Below are 20894 nucleotides of genomic sequence, written 5' to 3' on the forward strand. Positions count from 1 at the left end.
GTGGAGAAATAATTTAACTACTACTATTTATATGGTTTAAATGGACTTTAAATGTGGTGTTTACTATCTTAAAATATGTGGTAAAACTGGTAATTTATAAAATCTCTTATTACTTAATTTATTTGAGTGAAACTAATAATTGTGGTAGCAATTTCTGATTCTTCATGTAGCATCGAGCCAGTGAGTGTTGCTAACTAGTTTTTCAAGGTAAATTCTATCAAGTTGGTTAGGGAAACAAACTATACTTTGGAATAAAAAGCAGAGGTTTGTTATAGGGCCCAGTGGCATGCGAGCGCCGTCCACTGATGACAAGTCAAAAGCTTCAAGGAGTTACTAGACTTATTTACTTCGTTCTCAGTGGAACCCCTTAAATATAATGAATGCTTACCAACTAAATTGGTGCTTTATAATGGAATCTAGTCAATAATTATCACACTTATTTCACAAATAAGATAATGAACGCAAATCAGTCTATAAACTTATTTTAAGCATACCTATACTAGTACAGTCTAGCAATACTGGACCGGGCTCAAATCCATTTCACAGAGTGAATGTTCCCTTTTATTATTAAGACATTATTGCAATGCTATTAAAATTGTATAATACTGGACTAAAGTTGCCCTATTAATATACAAATAATTATTTCCACCATGGTTCCCGTAGGTACGTACTAATTTTGCAGTACTATAAGCACTGACTAAATATTAGGAATATGAGCACTGAGTAGAAAAAAAAATTAACGATATCAAATATCATACATTGTCGAATTGTATAAAAATTTCAGCTACACACCTGGTCATTCGACTGTATGAAAATAGTTATAGTAAAAAAAGACTAGGTACGTAATTTACTTTATTGTTCACAAGCGCCTGACTTGTCGCGAACAGTAGTATTTATACTATAACATGGCAATTTAGAATTATATTTTACACAATAAAAAGATAGGTAATGGTAAAGTCTAATTGGAGGCAACAATAGGTCCCATTGTAAATTTTAATGCAGAACTGGCTAGGTCCGTTTAATAATAATTAGGTACCCTACTTTCTACAATTTTGGCTGCAGTGTGTCGAGAAAGATAGGTACATTGGTAAGGTTTCTTTCTAGGGTGTTCTATTTAAGTAGGTATACATTATAAACGTTAAAATCTTAATTTAATCTCACCCAAGGCAGACATTTTCCACTTTTAAATGTATTCTTAATTTAATTGTTTTTGAATGACAGGCAAATTTTACCCTGGCTTTATCAAGACTCATCCAAAATTTAAAAAATTGGTTCAAGGATAGGATTATTAAGGTTGGTGCTGTATAATTATTATAGGTAGGTACAGGATTCCGCATTGTATGTATAGTATCGTAAATATGCTCGTTGGTCATATAGAGATTAGAAAAGTACCTATTGGTTTCTTGTTGACCGCCTTTGTCTCTATCTCTATGGATAGAAGTTCATTCGAAAATTAGCATTCTATGTACCTAAGTAGGCTAGTAAATAAGTCAGTATTACAAATTTTTATATAGGTAGGTAGTTTCTATTACAAGTTATTGATACATGTTACATCAGTCTATTGCGTGTACATTAATTCCTAGGTTGCAATAACCATTATCTAGGGTCCAAAATTGAGACTAAGTAGGCATCTAATAGTGAATGTAAGAAAAAAATACCTACTAAATTAAAAATTTGGGTTTAAATATAATATACAGTTTTTATATTTTTGTCCAACGGTCAAACTAGTTTTTAAAATAATGAATCGTCGTAACTTAGTCTAAGATATAATTACAAAATAATATACATATATTCGATGTTCACCATTCATATTCATGACGATAATGTTTGCATTTATAATGCAATAAATAATTATACTTTAGATTATTTCTGAACTGAGTATTGTCATAATTAAGTAAGGTACCTATTGTAAGTGTTTCATATAATTAACAAAATATTACAATTATAATGAGCATCAAGTGTTATGCTCTATAGTAATAAACACTTTGTGGCTATAAGCGAAATTTTGTTAGGTACTCGACTGCTCGGACCGCGTGCGATATTGCGATGTTTTATAACAGCGTTATTTAAAATCATTACTTTACGTTTGTGATACGTACGTAGGTACATATGTATAATGGAAATATTATGAACATGTAGGTATTCTCGAACATTGCCTGCCACTCCCAAAATAGGTAAAGCATGACTGTAGCTTTATTATTAAGTACATTTATTTAAATAATGTCACAAAATGATTGAATTTATCATTTTATGTTTTCATTTGATAGGTAGGTATTGAATAATTAGGTTTGATCCTTAGTAATTTTACTATCTGTATTTTGCCTTATTGTTAATTTATTTACAACTTATGGCTACTATACCTATTCAATAAAATTAAAAGCTAAGCTTTCACTCAATTTATAGATAAAATTTTGTAAAATGTCTTATTCTTTTAACCTAATATTATAATAATAATTAAAAGCAATAGGATACAAATAAATTAAGCGTATTTTTATCTACTTGTGCTCGATCTTATTTACAATTTAATGAAAAAAACGAGTGTAATTGATATTAAGTTGATGCTTCAATCGACGAGGCGTATTAGGCATTGGTTGCCATACGAGAGTCTGATCCAGTCATATGATATGACAAAATGGATGTCATATCTGGGTACGTAGCCGAATGGCATAAACACTTACGAAACGAAACGCTCGTAGCACCGGCGTGCCCACCGGCTCGGTCTTTAAATATTTAGTCGATAAAAAAACAAAGCAGACATGTAAAAATAACTATAATAAACTATTTCCGATTTGCAACATACTGCCAGTGCATGAAAAGCGGTCAATGCTCATAGCTATGGAACAATATCAACTTAATGATTACAAAAGACCAATAAATCATAAAATTCAAACAAGAAGCGTTACCAAGGAATCAAGTCATCGCAGATTGTTAGTACCTAAAGTCTGTAACTATTATGGAAAACGTACTCGAAAATACTTAGTGCCCACGATTCTAAATAAAGTACCAGATCAGTTAAGATCGTGCAAAAACATGTCAAAGGTGGTGTATAAAAAAACATTAAAAAAGTTTTATTTACTCCAAACCCAACATTAAAGTTGTTGTCGTTGATTATTTTTTTACTTTTATAAGATTAGTGCTTGGATACCTTGGGTAGGACATACTTGCATGTTTAAATTACATACTTTTTTATCATTGTATGAAATACAAAATAAGTGGTTCAACATATATCTATCTCTATCGCTCGTGCGTATTGGCGCGACAGACCCAGACTACTTTTCGCGGCGATTCGTTTTCGTTTCGCGTCGGAGAAATGCCATTCGGCTACGGCACCTGACCCTTTAGCACAACTTGCCTTGTTGCGCGCGATTCCATACATCAAGCGCGACTTCAAGTATGGACTCGCGCACGTCAAGGCAAGTTGTGCTAGAGGGGCTGGTGTGTAAAAACACAGTTCAAATAAAACAGGAAATGTATGTCGTGTGAACGTCAGTGGATCTTTGTAGCATTCAGGAAAGTAAGGCGTCCACGGTCCCCGGTTTGCAACCTTTTGCCCTTCCAGTTTGCGCCTCTGAATTTATAGCATTCCACAACGCAATAACTACTCGTAGTCGTTGTATAATTTATTGTTTCATACTCACTCTTTGATTGTTTCAATAATTTACTATTCAATCACACTAGATTATGCAAACAAGTATACGGTTGCTGATTTGACTTAAATAAGCACCTATTTGCCAACAAGGTGTTGTGTACATTTGGATAGTTTTAGTGATAAACATTCTTTGAACGATTTGAATTTGATGGGGTTTGTTAGTTGGGAGAGTGTATATGTGTAACAAGAGAGAGGACCGTTGCATCGTTTGGAGGCAGTTCAAACGTCGGGCCGCAAGAGGTGAAGATCGACAGCGACGTCGCGGCGCTGCGTGCGCACGATTCTCGGCGCGTGCGGCGCGCTCGCGGCGTGCGCGTCGCCGAGCAGTGCGGCGTCCTCCGCTAGCGAGTCGCCGGAGCCGTAGCCGCGCTCCTCGCCGCCCTCGCCCTCCGCCTCGCCCTCGCACCACGACGCCGAGCCCGAGCTGCCGGAGGCGCCCGCCTCCGCTTCCGTCTCTACATCTACTGAGCAGCTCGCGCATACTTCTGAAATTACAAGGTACTCTTATTACATACATTCATGAAACAATTGATTTATAAATAGAACTCGTACATGGGCGACTTGCCAAATAAGTTTGTACCAATATCGGAAGCTCGCAAACTAGGAACTGAATAGCCTGATATATTTAATACTAACTCTGAATATTATGAAGTAACATTGGATTAGGATCGAAAATCATAATAATACAAGAATTCATAGAAATAACTATGTATACAACGCCAAAGCTTCGTTCGTTTTGTTTGTTTAAGCTAGATAGGTTATTGACATTGTGAACGAAATGAAAACATTGAAAAACCCATGTCGAAATCAATATGTTGGAAAATAAATAACTCTATCTATTATCCGATCCACATTATGTTCCCGTCACTTGTAGACGGATCTGTGGTTCTACGACTCCTGCAAGGGCGATGGTCAATCTAATTTTCGTATCACGAACTATTAGAACACCATTAACACGTATGTATTTGAAACACTCAGTCGCGACGCGCTTGTGATTTCTGTTATAGACCCTTTCGGCCACTCGTTCAAAATTAGTAGGTACAATTGTATATGTTCTCTTGCAGCATAGTACAAATGATTACATTACAATTGAGTTATGCGAAATAAATACAATTTTATTCTGGCACTCATCGGCCACGGGACAGCGAAATAGTTATTTGTTTTACAAGGGGGCAAAGTAGTTGTTTAACCGCACGTGCCAATATTGATACCTGAGCAAGCGAAAGATTCCAATATTGAACCGCGAGCGTAGCGAGTGGTTCAAAAAGTGGAATCTTGAGCGTTGCGAGGGTATCAAGGCACGAAGGTTAAACAAACTTTGCCACCGAGTGAAACACAATTTTTCGCCACACCAACACGAACAAAATACTGACTATAAAACATCAAACTAAATCAAATCCATCAATTTATTCAATATTTATGATTCAAAATCATCATTTACTTATCGGTAAAATCTAGCAGCCATTAAGACATTTGTATGAAATTACTTTGCCCCCTTGTGGATAAAATGCAATTTTGCTATCTGTTTTCGAATAGCAAAGAAAGCCTTTACCAGTTGGTGTGGTGAAAAAGTACTTTTTTCGAGTTTGTGGTTCCCGGTATAGGTCACCGTAAGGAAAAGCGTATTAATTCGGATTTATTGCAAGTTTACACGCAAATGCACTATTTGTAAGATTGATTATGAATAATTATGACTAAGTACACGATACATTTCGACGTTTTAAGATGATACTTTTTTTAAATCTTATTATTGGTCTAAGAATATACTTTTCTTAAACATGGTATGAAATATTGATGTTATGTGCCTTATAATTGGCAGCGAAGTATGACGTTGCAGGTGCGGCTAGGACGATTGATAGATAATGGAATTTCATACAAACCTTGCAGGCCAAGGCCGTAGTGGCTTACAAAGTCCTCGATAGTAATAGCCGAATTTTTAATTTCCAAACACAGATAATTGTGACATAACATCCAAGTATTTAGCCAATTAATTTCCAAAAAAAAACTAAGGGGCTTTATAGACGTGCCGACTGCAACTGGTACGGGCCCTAGACAATATTTGATTTTGGGTGCGTTTTCATACAAAAAAAAATTTTTTCGTTTTTTTAATTTTTTTTAACTTTTTGTTTTTTTAAAAACGTATACGGGGTATCAAAGGGGAACGAAAATTCGATTATTTTTGCGCTACGACGCACTGTTTAGGAGATACAGCCATCCAAAGTTACTATTTTCAGTAGACTTTATTTATTTCATACCATGTTTGAGAAAAGCACTATACATACCTCGGCGGGAAATGGGGTTGCCCGCCTCAGACCTATCCGGCCTCGCTTCGCTCGGCCGTCTATATGTCTTTGGCCGGCAACCCCCTTTGTTCCGGCCTCTGTAGTAATGTACTATTAAATGAAGTAAGTATCATCAATGTTGCCATCCTAAAGTATCCATAAGTTAAATAGAAGTAGAAATCGTTTATGTCAAAATAAAATTGTCTAATTGTCAACCTTTCCCTTTTTAGTGCATACATGCGTGTTGGTGACTGCATCAAATGTGCCTTCTAACGGAGGTTCTATGCTTTGAATATCTTGAATGAAGATGAAATAATAGTATTAAGCATCTTGATGCTTAATACCAGAGATGCGATTTATTTGAAATACTTCTATTTAAAATGCAAATACAAAATGCAAAATACCTATTTTGTATTTTGCATTTAAATACCTTTTAGTAAAAAACATTTTGTATTTTATTTGAAATACTTTTTGAGATGTATTTTGCATTTTTAATATGCATTTCAAAATGCAAAATACTTTATGATTAAATTAAGTTTAGCCAACAGCCAGTCAAACAAAATGTGAACAAATGACGCTTGTATTGCCGAATTTGACCGATAGAGGCGCCTGCTAGCCATGCGCGCCTGACTGACTAGTGTCAATTTGACACTGTCAATGTCAAACGAAAACGAATATTATCTATGGAAAGCGACGCCACTGACGCCGACGATTTAACGGATTTATTGTTTGCTGGACTGCTGGTGCTGAGTGCTAATGACTGATTTTGATTTAATTACCTACCTACTTTTAAGTGTTGAGTTATTATTCCTATTGTAAAAATCCTAAGCTATAGAATGAAAATAAATAAAGAGCATTTAGGTGATACAGGTGTGAAATATAAGAACTAGATGCACAATCAACAAAATGGAGCCATAGCTCTCTTTTCGTTAGTCTAGTCTTTTTACATTATTTAAGTGAGTAGGTATAATAGGTATAATATAATAGTACCTAAAAATAGTAGCCGATCGATAAATTCTGTTATGTTATTAATAAATAAAATAACATAACATAATTTTCCCCTCACTAGCTCGGAAACACGTGTTTTGTCCTTTAATACCAGCGGGTAAAAACGCATTTTATCCACTAGTGGGTAAAGTAATTCGACCTTGAATAAAGTCAAATTAACTGCTTTAAAATTGATAAAAGTAGGCTAATCTAGTAATAAAGATGATTTACCACCTGTGGAACTACTGGAAGCAGTGACAAACGCATTTTTTGCGTTGTAGTTTCCTCGCTATAGTGAGGGGAAAAGTTTTGTGTCATTCGGGTGCAAATGTATTTTACTTCTCGTGTGTTAAAAAACTCGCTAGTTCAGGATTCTATTCTCGAACCACTCGCTTCGCTCGTGGTTCAACTATAGAATCCTTTCACTTGCTCGTTTTTCAATTCCACACTCGGCGTTCAAATACAACTTTGCCCCCTTGTATAACAAATAACTATTATTGATTGCTATATACTGATAAATATGACCAAAATGTCATTCATTACTTTCATTAGATGCCATGTTATTAGACGTTTTTGTTCGGCATTGTGACTCTATTTCTCTAATTATTAATACAGAAAATAAATAAAAATATCTGAGATTTGGTCAAAAGGTATTTTATTTTCAAAAAGTATTTTGAAAATACCTATTTTGCATTTAGCATTTGAAATACAAAACTCAAAACTATTTGGTATTTTGCATTTGAAATAGTAAATCTGAAAAGTATTTTGCATTTTGTATTTAAATGCTTTTTTAAAACCATTTTGTACATCTCTGCTTAATACTATTATTTCATGTTGTGTGTAGGTATTAGATACTATGTATTTAATGTTGTGTGTAGGTATTAGATACTATATATTTAATGTTGTGTGTAGGTGATTAGTGACTACCGTTCATATTTATTTTATATATGTATTTTATGACAATCATGCTTTAAGTAATTAGGTAGATTAAAATGTTTCGAATATCCAATAGCTTTCTATTCAATAGTGTAGGTACATACAAATGACACACTTGGAAGAAACCTATAAAATAGATATGCACTACTTTAAAATAATCGAATACTTATAATAAAGATGATACGATTTATTATTTATCAAAATCAACATGCACTCGTTTGAGTTCGCACAGAAGTGACCATAATAATTACTTAAGATTTTAGTTTAGCTGGTCAAAAAAAGTAAACTGTAACTAATTACGAGATCTCCTAACCTACATATATGTTAAAATGAGTAACTACCTAACCTATTACGAAAAATGAAGATTTAACTTTCCTTTCATGGTTTGGCCGTTGTTTCATCCTGTTAGTAGTATAGTAAATTTAATGAGACAAACTGAAAATTTTGTAAAAAATACTTATTAAACAAGATTTTGTAAAAAATACTTCTTAAATAATAGAACTCAAAGTACTCAAACCCGAGCTTATTCATAAACGTTTACTAAATTTAACAAGCCGATAAGAATCGTTTGTCTCTTTCTATCACACCAATACGTCGGAAAGGCACAAAATATTTTTTCAGCACACCAACTAGTAAAGATCAATTTTGCTATTTGAAAACGAATAGCAAAGTTGCATTTTATCCAAAAGAGTGCAAAGTACTTTCATACAAATTTTAACTTGATGCCTTGAGCTTGTTGGTAGAACTTACCTACAAATAACACTCGGCGGCAAAGTTAGTGTAACCTACGTGCTTTGAAACCCTCGCAACGCTCAAGATTCCACTTTTTGAACCACTCGCTAATCTCGCTATGCTCGCGGTTCAATATTGGAATCTTTCGCTTGCTCGTATATTATTCATATATTGGCAAAACAATAACTTTGTCCCCTTGTAAAACAATAGTACATTGTGCAACAAGGGGAGGAAGTTGAATATTACGTGATATTACTAACGAGAGTAAGTTAAATCGCGACGGCTTGCCGGAGCGATTTAAAGACCCGAGTTAGTAATATTCATACTCCCCGAGTTACACACAATGTTTTTCATCACACTCGCAATGTAAAAAATATGTAAATAGATGTAAAAAAGTTAAGTACCGTAGGTACAAGAAATTTCATTATTCCCTTGGGAGAACGATTTTTCTATAACTCACGCTCCGCCTGCGTGCAATAGCACATTTAAAGTGCGGGTGTGATGAAAATAACTATTATCGGCTTGATAACTTTAGTAAATATTTTTGAATAAGGGGGAAAGAGTTTATACTCAATGTATGTAACTATGTCATTAATACTTGTGTCTGGAAAAAAAGTCACACAACTACTCGTAGTCTTGTTTTCTTAATGATTATTGTAACAAATGGTAGACGATAGTGGAAGCCCGCTCAAATTCGCTTTTTTAGACAAACGAAAGCCTTATATTCCTCTTTGGCTATTAACTTTATTAAAAGTATTTTGACAGGATGGATATTAAAATATATATAAAAAATAATGTAATATTGCATATAAAAATTTGAACTCTAAAGTTTCAAAATAATAAAAACACGGACTGCATTTCTATCGAAGAGCTATCGTCTCGTCCTCTAGATCACATATTATCGCATATTAAATTTTTGTCGTTTTAGAATAGGTTACTGCGTAAACGTCATGGGAAATGCATGATGTAATTTTTACATTATTAAGTAACTGTTTCATAATTTTGGTTCCAGTAAGGCTCTGATGGTGTACCGAAAATCACCTAATACGAACAGAGAATATACCTAGCGAGCTGCTGTCTGAAAATGTATTAAATGTCTCACGATGATGGGTGCCGTTGGCGTATATTTAAGGTAACTGTCCCATATTACGGGAACTTAAGACGTTTCCTACTTTGAGTGAGGATTGTAAAAAAAATGCGAAGTTTCTAGTCGTGTTAATTATTTTATTTTAAGGGTAAATCTTCTACGATGGATTTAAGACACAATTTTGTATCGTAACTTCTAATTTATAAAAATTACCGTTGTTTTACTTAACCCTTAGTTTGCCCATTATTCCGGGATACAATTTTGGTATGGCTTTAATTCCGGGAGTCGTTGTACGTAATTACGGGATACCTTTAAAGTCCACGTTGTTGAAGCATAATGTAAAAAAACGAATTAAAAATATTGTTTACATAAATATATATAAATGCACATATCGTTTTGATAGTTGCTTATACAGAGTGTATTTTTTATAATTGGCAATGTTTTCATGGGTTGGAGTGGGATGGGAAATATGATATTTTACGGTATAACTATGTATTGTATGATATAATGACAGGGTGTTATAAGTTTTACTGTCTGTCTAAGGCATCGCTTTCGAATGGATGAACCGATTTAGATTAGTTTTTTTCGTTTGAAAGCTGAATTAGTCGAGAGTGTTCTTAGGCATCTTTGGTGAAAAACGCTTTACAATGTCGGGATTTTTTTTTCAAAATTTAATTTCAATCCAGAAGCTATTGCCGGTTATAAAACTTGCACGGTACTCGTGAAAATTTCAGTTTTTTGGTACTGGTGATCACTGAGCTACACCGTATACATATATGGTGGTGATAAGTTATTCAAGTATGTATATATAAATAACTAGTACTCAATAAATAAATATTATAGGCCGTTCTTACACAGATTGACTGTCCGACGAATTTGTACTATTTTATATTTATATATGTCTATCCTATTATATATTATCCTCATCTAAATTTTAGCTTTATAGTACTAATAATAATTGAGCTAAATCGTAGACGGACAGACTGACTGACGGACAAACCAATATGCGGTATAAAGATATTTAGCTAACTAAGGAAGTTTAAAAACGTAATAGTCGGGTCTCTATACCTTATTTTGTGTTTTTATATTTTAATACACTTTATATAGGCATACCGGAATAAGATACACTCATATAAAGCCGTGTACTTAATTACGGCAGTCAAAACGAAGGCTATATTAAAAGACAAACAAGATTTTTTTCTTAGTACATTGGAAGATTATATAACAATTATACTCAAAACATCGAAATAAGTAACCTTTGTGCTTTAATTTTGTGAAATAAAACAAATTTAATGTCGATGTCACACTCCAATATTTCGCACGTATTACTCAACGAGTATACATTTCGTACTCAATTATGAGACTAAAATCGAAAAAATATATGTACCGTAATTATGTCACTATAATCTGTAATCTTTACTCAATATATTTACATGAAATATATAAATATACTTCACCGCAAATAGTAATAAAACATAAAAACATTGCGGACTGTGTTTCCGTTATTCCGTGATACTCCCGCAATTATGTACACCGCGTCAAAATGGTGTACATTATTCCGGGAGCGGGTATTTTTATTAAAATATGCTTTAAATTAATTTGAAAAGATGATATAAATGTATTTTAATAACTATAAGACAATTATGATACAAATTTGATATAAATAAACTTACCCGCATCACAGTAAACCCTTAAGAAGTTCCGCTGCCGCGTTAAGCTCACCGTCAAACACGCCCATAGAAACCACTGCGTGGTTACGACTGACGCGTTTGGAGGTACCTCACGGCTTCAAAAGATACGACAGATATTCGAAAATCGACTTTTTCGGTTCTATTTGATCTATATTTAATAAAATACTGCCTTAAATTAAGATTCTACTGATAGTTTCCTTATTTTGCGACAAAAACCAAAGTATCCCGGAATAATGTACCACATTTTACTATCCCGGAATAGTGTACAGTTACCTTAACAGGCATTGAAGAAATACTTTCTCAATATTATTCTCATTCCTGAATTTGTTAAAGGGTGGAACTATGTCGGCTCTACACAAAATACCATAAGTTCCAAGTATACCTTGGCCGAGTCTGTATATTATACATACATTTGTATGCTTTCCAAGTTTTCTAAGTTCTAATAAAATCTACACAGAACATGCTGATTATGAAAGGTAGTTGCGGGTGACAGGAAGATTAAACAATAGTTACAACAAATGTTACGATATTTTAACCTCTGGCTCCACACTGAACGTAAACATTAAATGAATAAAAAAGTATAGTTTGATAGTATGTAAGTTATATCTTTAAATATATTTATCTACTCAAATATCATAAACCCTCTATAATGCGTTCAAAAACATAGGCAATGACCAGCATTACCCACCAGCAGAAATAATTGGAACTGTAATATTAACTTTACCTACTGAAAACAGTAGATTATAAATTTTTTGGAATAGCAGAATAATACACTGACTTGAATTTGACATTCAAGTGAGTGTGTTATTCTAGTATTATAGACATTAAAACTGATATCGATACGGAACCCCAATTCAGTATGTTTTTTACTATAAATCGCACGACATTTTGATCTCGAGTGACACAAGAATAGGGACTTTGTTCGTTTGTCAGATATTCAAAACGCCGCCCTGTGGTTCCTGAACCCATCATAGCCCTTGTAATGATATTTAGGTAAATAAAGTAGTCTATGCAACTATACATAATTAGGCATTACAACAATCGTGTCATGCTATTATAATGCCCTTCATTATGCAAAGTCGCATAAACTACTATTATATTATAAATAAAATAAGTATATTGTGTATGAATATGTGGTAAAGTTGCCTGATCTTACCTTTTACTCCAGTACAAAATTGCATTCATTATTAATTGACATAATAATATATTTTTAACCGACTTCCTAAAATTATCTTCGAACTTGGCAATAAAATTAAACATCCTTTGTCATTATTTGAAATCTCGATATCTCCTTAGGGTTCGGAGGAAGTCGATTAAGAATTATCTTTAGTTTCTACAAATCATCTGGTGATATAAAACTGTAGGATGAAGAAAAAAGAGACAATGGAACAATGTTACATAGGGATCTATGAAAGACAAAAAACATTTTTGTAAATATAATATAAGGAAAAGTATATAAATAACGAAAACCAGGGTACAACACCTTTATTAGGTACATTCAAGAGCGGGGAGCTTGTGAGGGTACAAGGTACAGGGCACGGGAGGGACACTATCATACACATTCCACATCGAAAGGGAAAGGCTCAGGACTCACGCAGCCGGCGGTGGCCGAATACAATGGGGCTCTCCCAAGTTGTCGGTCAGAGAGAGGTCGATGACGAATAGTCTTCATAAGATGCTGCAATTTTGTAACATTCGCATATTTATACCTATGGCAACGATGTTTAATTGGTTAACAAGGCAATTGAACACTACAGCAAGTCTACAATAAAATGACTTGCGACATATAGGCACCTATCTACAAAAATACTATCAACTATTTGTTATGAGCATGATAAAAATTATTACGGAATGCCTATTAACTGTTTGTTAATACATAAAAATACAAGCGTCGACAGTGCAGAGACATGTCGTGTCCACGACTGACAGTGGATAACGTAAATGACGACACGTCGGCTGTATCTGATAAAGCGAGTCTTTGGTGGCATACTCGTATGAAGTTCGATAAATAAGCAATACTCGTGTCAAATAGGTGACTGTGCATGTTTAAATAAGTTTTTGTTATAGTACTTTAGGGCGCCCGCTAGCTGGCGCGGGTGCCATTGCGGGTTTAACTCGCGAAATGTTACTTAGTTAGCGGTGCTGATATAGATTTTTAACCCGCTCGCCGCTTCTTGCCAGCTAGTGGACACTTTTATACAGAAGTGTAAAGCACCGTTGGCCGAAACATACAGGCTAATTAGAATGTATAAGGTCAGACTTACCCGAGCTGTCGGTGACGAGCCGGGGTGGCGTGTCCTCGCGGTCCGTCGGCACTACGATAACTACCTCGTCATCTCGCGGAGATCCTCCATTTCGATTGGACGATGTCCTTGAAATGAAAATCATTGATTATATCTAGCGAATAAAGAATTACAAAGAAAATTATGAATACTTTTACTGCCCAATACCTCAATATACATAATGTAACTAATAAATATGATGACAAATTACTTATGTAGTTACAAAAGTAGGTTTTATTCCCTTTATTCAAAGTTACTTTTGACACAAACAGATCATACGATTATCAATTATATTTTGTAATTAAATTTTTAATAAATTGTTAATTAATTATGTAATTTGATGACCGGTCTGGCCTAGCGCGTAGTGACCCTGCCTCTAAGCCGCGGTCCTGGGTTCGAATCCCGGTAAGGGCATTTATTTCTGTGATGAGCGCAGTTATTTGTACCTGAGTCATTGATGTTTTTTTTTATCTTATATAAGGACATATTTGTATATTATATGTATATATCGTTGTCTGAAGACCCACGCCACAAAACAAGCCTTCTTGAGCTTATCGTGGGACTCAGTCAATCTGTTTAAAAATAATGTAATATTAATTAATTAATTAATTAATTAATTTATTTATTATTTATTATTACTACATTCAGAATATATCTTCAGGGTGCGTAAAGCCTGACCAGGCTAGCCGAATGGCACAATCGCTCACGAAACGCTCACGAAACGAAGCGCTAGTAGATATCTATCTCTATCGCGCTTGCGTATTGGCGCGACAGAGCCAGCGGCGTATCGCTTTCGTTTGGCATCGGAGAAATGCCATTCGGCTACGGGGCCAGGTAGGCAAGCATGGTCACGTGATAAACGATAAAAAGTCAGGCCATCCTTTTCGCACTATTTGTAAATGGGATAGGGACGCACCGAGGCGATAAAGTTTATCGAACCGAAATAGTTATAATAATATTTTTTTCATCGCATAATACAGTCACCGGCATAAATATGTGATGATTTCTATACCTTGTTACATTAACGTTTTGTTTGAAATATCATACGAAATTATCAAACGATTAAAAGCGACAAGGTACAGAAATCATCACTCATTTATGCCGGTGGCTGTACATCATAAAAATAGTGCTTTCTTGACAATAGTCATAATACTCATAATACACCGTGTTTCACTTAACACTAAAAACCTGAAAACAGTTTGTTCAGAATCGAGAGTAGAATCGATTGAGCTATATCTTGATGGGGGTAATATTTTTATTTAAATTTGTATTATTAGTTATTTTTTAAGTGACTATTCTATTGTACTCGTAAGACAACATTGTGTATATCGAATTGCTAGAGGTTGTTTACCTTTTTCAGTATTTAGGGGTATTAATACTGGCTGGTTACTTGGACGATTATTTTTTCCGCTACGAGTTTGACGTTGTTTGTCAGTTTAATCTTAATGTTTATCATAAGTCATAACAAATTGAACTCGTACCTAATTACAACCTTGTCATTTTGAATATTGGGTTTAAATTTGCTTACTGCGATTACCTGTCCAATTTGAAGTTTACTGTGACAAAGCTTTAGAGTGTTTTACAATGACATTTTAGCTGTCTATTGGTAAACCTTATGTCGTTGCAGTAACGTACACAAATAAATAGTTTTATGGTTTATGGTGGAAGTTAGCAATTATTTTATTGAGTGTAGAGCTAAAAGTCAAGTAGAGCTGTACAGAAAATTAAAAATTCAATTAAAAAAAAAGTAACCATCAGATTAAAAGATGAATACTCTAGATGAGTTAAAAAAAATAAAAATCAGTTGGGGTGTCTGAGGTTTTGAGTGTTACCGGAAACACGGTGTATATATTTCTGGTCAGGCTTTCGATTAAAGCGTAATACTGAACCCTTTTATTGATGTGCGTTCCCATTGAGGGTCCACGTTAGAATTTCGAGCTTTTGAATGTGTCAGTCTTTAGTAAAAGTTCTCAAACGATTGTAAATTCAACCAATAATTTGTAAAAGTAGGCACTCAAAAGTTATATTCGTTTAAAGGTGGACCCTCAGTCGTGCATGTCAGGTATCCATATTTCATAATCCACTTCAAATTTACAACTTCTGTAAATGAGTAGGTACTCTTAGTAAAAGATTTGTAAAACTAATTTCATTAATTGTGACCCCTTTCTGCTAACTCAACACGAAAAAATATCATGTAGAATGTGGTCCCTCAATCGATCGCGATAAGTTCGCGTTAAGAGAAAACAATAGTATTATTTAAAATATAGGTGTGACTGAGAGTTAGTAAAAGTACTCGAACATTGTAAATTCAAGCTTTAGTTTGTAAAAGATGCCATTCAAAAGTTTCGATTGATTAAAGGTGGTCCCTCAATTGAAACGTTTGTCATAAAAATAAATTGCCAAGTCAGTCCATTTTCTTTCAAACATGAAATATTTTTCATATTGATATGATAGCTATGAGTAATATGTTATTAGGTTAGCTATAGGTAAACTACGTAATAACTTGTGGCAGAAGGTCCTTTAAGTAGGGACTGAATAAATTAACCGACTTGGTATCACAGGGATCTCAACTCTTTTTACGCCAGAAGAACTGAGAAGACTTGAGCATAACAATTTACAACTCATATTACAAGCGGTGTCCCCCTCCAATTCAAAGAGTTCCACTTGTAATACAAGTTGTAAATTGTTATGCAATAGGCCCTTGGTGTTTTTACAAGTTTTGTTTTTGATGGGATCTCATTTCTTTTTGTAGACTCTCTGTAGATAGTTCAACTTTTTTCCTTCTTTCCTATTTATAAGCATAATACCTATATATGTACATTGTACATTTGAACCTCCTCATACACGCCCTAATAGAGGTATATGGCTCTGGGGCTGATAGGGGATATCGTGTTCATGTACCTACGACATAACAGCGTCAGAAACCCGACTTTAAACAAGAACGTGAGCGTAGCAAACGAGAAATTTTTACTAAGTACGAGTATGTAAGTAAAAAATGCATTCTGTTCACCATTTGCACTTATTTCTTTATGTCCAACAAATAAAAGACATTTGGCGGAACCAGTGAACGCGAGCGAAGCGAGCGCGAATTTTTTTCCTATTATTGACTCAATTTATCAAGACTCAACCCGCTAGTGGAGAGGAAGGGGGAGATTATATAAAAGCCCTTGTCTTTCATAGGCCAAATATACTTATAGGTCCAGTAACTCTGTCGGCATGCCCATTTCCGTGTTTTTTTCAGTAGGTCCCTTCGGTTCCCTAGTGTGCTCATCATCACGCTTACGCTCCTTTGACTCTCTGAGACGTTTTGCGCCTTTGGCGGTTTTAGCTTTATGGAGAACTCCACTTCGGACTGTATTTTAACTATTTGGATTACGACGTAACTTTGTAACTACGTCACTTTATTTGATGTAAGGCAACACCACATAATTGATACAATTTTAATAGAATAGGTATTGTCTTTCAAAGGTTTGTCAATGACTAAAATCCTCCTTTCATGGCACCTTAGCAGCAGCAAGCGCCTTATGAATGTTGTACACTGCGAGACTGCGACATTTTGTTACATCGTTCCACAACCACTTCAATATCTGAATTAATTCCTGACACCTCTCGCTATTTTGGAAGGAAGTGGAAGTAATACTTTTTATTTGATTTTTTTTTTACATGTAGCTGTACGATTTTGGCGGCCCCCTTACCATTTGGCGCCTAGAGCGGTCGCTCTACTTGCTCTACGTTTAATCAGCTACACATTCTTTCACCTTAACCCATTGCAAATTAGTTGAAAAAATGTAGGTACACATATTTATGATCTCGACTGTACCTACTATTAACGACTTAACGAAACATACAAGTTTTTTTCACATTTGAACATAATATTTAGGTACGTATTATTTAATTGTACCTCTATTTTACAACACACTGATATATTCACTGTAATTACTGCACATGTAACCTTGCAATCCTATATATTGATATGGGATTACAAAGTTAGTTATGCGGTTGGTGATATAGGAATACTGATTGTTTGAAAATTTAGTTTACACAGATATGTATTCCCAAACAGGGTAGGCAGAGCACACGAAACTACATTTTTCAGTGCCACCATTGGCAAATTATTAAAGGGTTGTCAGCCTATTCGCACACACCACAATGGAATCCATATCCCATAGTTGACTTCTACGACTTCCATGTGAGGAAATGGGGTTGTGAGATTTTTAACCCATCACCACATAGGGCACCTGTATAAACTTATTATTTTACATAGACAGGTACACTGATTTAGGTATTCACTGCAAATCAACTGCAAATATAACTTGGTAATTCCATATATTGATATGAGATTACAAAGTTATTTATGCAGTTGATGTATCTAAAAACCTGGAATGAAATTGCAACATTTCTTAATTTTTGTGTGATCTATACACTAAACACTTATTGTATTCTAAATTTGAAGCTTCCAAGTGTACTCGAAGTGTCTTATTATCATTGATGATCGTATGTCAATCAGTCAGTGAGTGACAAAACTAAGAAACTTTGGCTAGTAATTATTCCTAAACTATTGGTTTAAATTTAATAAAATTTGGAATATACCGTGTTTATACAATGACTACTTGGGTGCTGAAAATTGAGGCTTCTAGTTTTATCCAGAACGGAGTAACAGGGGGTTGAAAATGGTCTGAAATGCTTCGAGAAAAGGATGGTACGGCCGTGCCTCTTTTTGCTCGATTTGGCGGGGGCACTGCCGTGCCCCAGATATATCTTACAATATTTTAAATCATAATGATCTAATGAGTCAGGTTACTATTTATTTAAATTAATAAATGTACCTTACGGAATCCTATTATATTCCTATTTACGTGCTAATTTTACTACATTGTGGGAACACAGGGTGCTACGAGCTACGCCGTAGACACCAAGCCGTAGCGGGCAAGGTATTAACAATCAGCCAACGATTATAACAACGATAATTATATCCTTACCTGACTATAACTTTTTTCCTCATAAATCTAGTTCCTAGATCAGAATAGCCCCTATTCATGGGTCGCTTGTGCGGCACGGGCGCGGCCACCGCGGGCGCCGGCTCGAAGGTGCGCGACACGGGCGAGTTGGGCTCCGAGCACTGCTTGTCCGACAGCGCGGGGCGTGCGCGCAGCACCAGCGTGCTCTCGCTCGCACCCCCTTCCCCACCGCCGGTCCCTGAACTACCTATTCTTCTTGAGGACCTTCTGTCCTCTTCGTACAATTCTAACAAATGATCCAACTTACTTTCTATATCATCTACCTGAAATAAATGATTTATTTTTAAATAACAATTACATCCACTCCATTAACATAATAACAATAAATTACAAATACTTACTTGTCTTTCAATTTTAACTACTCTGGAAGCTAGGCTGATTTTGGATGCGTAGACGTCTTTCGCTTTAGATCCTTGCTTGCCAAGTATTTGGTCTAATCTGAAGTTTGTTAAAAGTTAGTGTGAAACTATGTTGCGCGTTCATTATTTTTAAATTAAATTAGTTTTATATTCATGAAATAAAGTAAGAAATAGCTAACTAGAACTACGAATCACAAGTTTGTTTGGTTGAGTGATTATCAAAGATATAAAGAATCCAGTTATAGTACAAATGTATATACATATAATGTATTTCTTTTCTAAATATGTTGATGATCACATTGATCACCCAATCAATCTAACAATATATCTGCGTAATTATTGCCCGATTGACTAACACGAAATTGACGATACAATTAAGATACAAAGTATGAAACTAATCAAAGTCACTTTAGTCGATTACGCAGTTACCTTGTTGTTAAAATAGTACTTAGTAACTTCTAAGGTTGTAGTATTTACAGACGACACGCATAATTTGTTGTTGGGTGTTTCTATATTTTCATAAAAAATAGAAAGAAAGAAGAAGAGCAGTGATTACAATTAGATGGCAAACTTGGAAGAGCGAAAAACTGAGTTTTCACATGAAAAGGTAGAATCACCCAAGAAAAAGCTTAAAGTAAAGTTATATATTTTGAAATTTGATTTATTAGGCAATTCAATACCCGTAGATGACATTTAAAAATCTCATTTGATTGTTTATCAAATACATTTTTAAACAAAAATTCTAAAATGAAACTGAACTTCGCAGTACAGAATATATAAATATTTGTATTCGCTATAGCTACATATACCATAGAAATATTAAGTTAATGCCCTCATTTTTGTATTTAGAGTAGCATATTGAATACTCCAAATACCTAATTAAGATTAAGCGGGGAAGCTCTGTTATTTGGCTATTAACTTGAAAAATATTTTTTTAGCCTCTGAGTGACCACACTTATGTGTTACAATAATAAATACAATATGTAGTAGGTACATGCTTCTCAGACACCAACTAAATACATAATGCCATTTTAAAACCATTTTAAAATTTAGATAAATTAAGCGCCAGTATTCGATTAAAAATCAAGTAGGTATGTTGTTGATGTCGAAGCCAAATATAATACCGAAAGACTTCGCATAATAATGCCAAAGAAAGTTAAAATCACATTTTTGCCATGCAATTAGTGTTGGTGCAAAGGTAAAAACTAGCCAATGCCTACGAATGCAGCCTCTATAGGAAGTTAATGCAATGTTGCTGTGCAAAGCAGTGCTGTCTGCAGTCAATATTTGAACAAGGAAGATGGATTATAAACACCAAGCAATGCGAATGATGCGCATGAAACCTCCTAGCTTAGCTTTCCGAAATTGCTAACGGTTAGGAAAATGGGATTTTTAAAGAGGTAGATGATTATTTGGTTTCTTTAAGTATACCTGCCTTCGGCCCGCCGTTTTGCTTCTCTAAGCCACTGTATACAAATATACATATACTACCACTAATCATCTTAAGCCTAATACTTAAATATTTGTTTGCAGGATTTGGATAACATATACACTATGCCATTCAATTTAATATATAATTTAAATCTGGCAATAATATTGTATGTTACGGTTACAGATGAAGATATCCACTAACATATAAAAGTACTAAATACATTATCAGTACACAGGCTTTCCGTCTCTTGTTAGCTGTGCAGACTACCGGTGAAATGTTAGAGCTTTATAGCTTTTGTGCGAAACTTTGGGAAAGCACTTATCGCTTCTATTTTTAAAGTTATAAAATGGATGTGAAATTTTAGTTTAGATTCACCAAATGTTCTTAGAATATCATAATCCTAAAGATAATAAAATTTATAGTACGGGCATCGAGATAT

General features: G+C 34.6%; 1 protein-coding gene and 1 long non-coding RNA gene across 10 annotated transcripts in view; both read right to left on the bottom strand.

Moving 5' to 3' along the window:
• The window catches only part of LOC125225106, a 350675-nt gene that overhangs the window by 11158 nt on the left and 318623 nt on the right, over positions 1 to 20894 (bottom strand). The gene's annotated exons all lie outside the window — the stretch shown is intronic.
• LOC125225099 (potassium voltage-gated channel subfamily KQT member 4) overlaps positions 3331 to 20894 on the bottom strand; it is a 102314-nt gene continuing 84750 nt past the window's right edge. For 8 of the 9 annotated variants that reach the window (XM_048128653.1, XM_048128649.1, XM_048128648.1 and 5 more), the window contains 4 exons: positions 19006 to 19102; positions 18626 to 18927; positions 13629 to 13735; positions 3331 to 4134 (listed from right to left, as the gene is read on the bottom strand). In XM_048128653.1, coding sequence (XP_047984610.1) covers positions 3869 to 4134; positions 13629 to 13735; positions 18626 to 18927; positions 19006 to 19102 — 772 coding nt within the window. In that variant the 3' untranslated portion in view covers positions 3331 to 3868. Of the gene's footprint in view, positions 4135 to 12958; positions 13043 to 13628; positions 13736 to 18625; positions 18928 to 19005; positions 19103 to 20894 lie in introns of all 9 variants that reach the window. The other variant, XM_048128654.1, reaches the window with a different exon arrangement.

The sequence above is a fragment of the Leguminivora glycinivorella genome, chromosome 4 (assembly GCF_023078275.1).
Source record: "Leguminivora glycinivorella isolate SPB_JAAS2020 chromosome 4, LegGlyc_1.1, whole genome shotgun sequence".
Taxonomy (NCBI): Eukaryota; Metazoa; Arthropoda; class Insecta; order Lepidoptera; family Tortricidae; genus Leguminivora; species Leguminivora glycinivorella.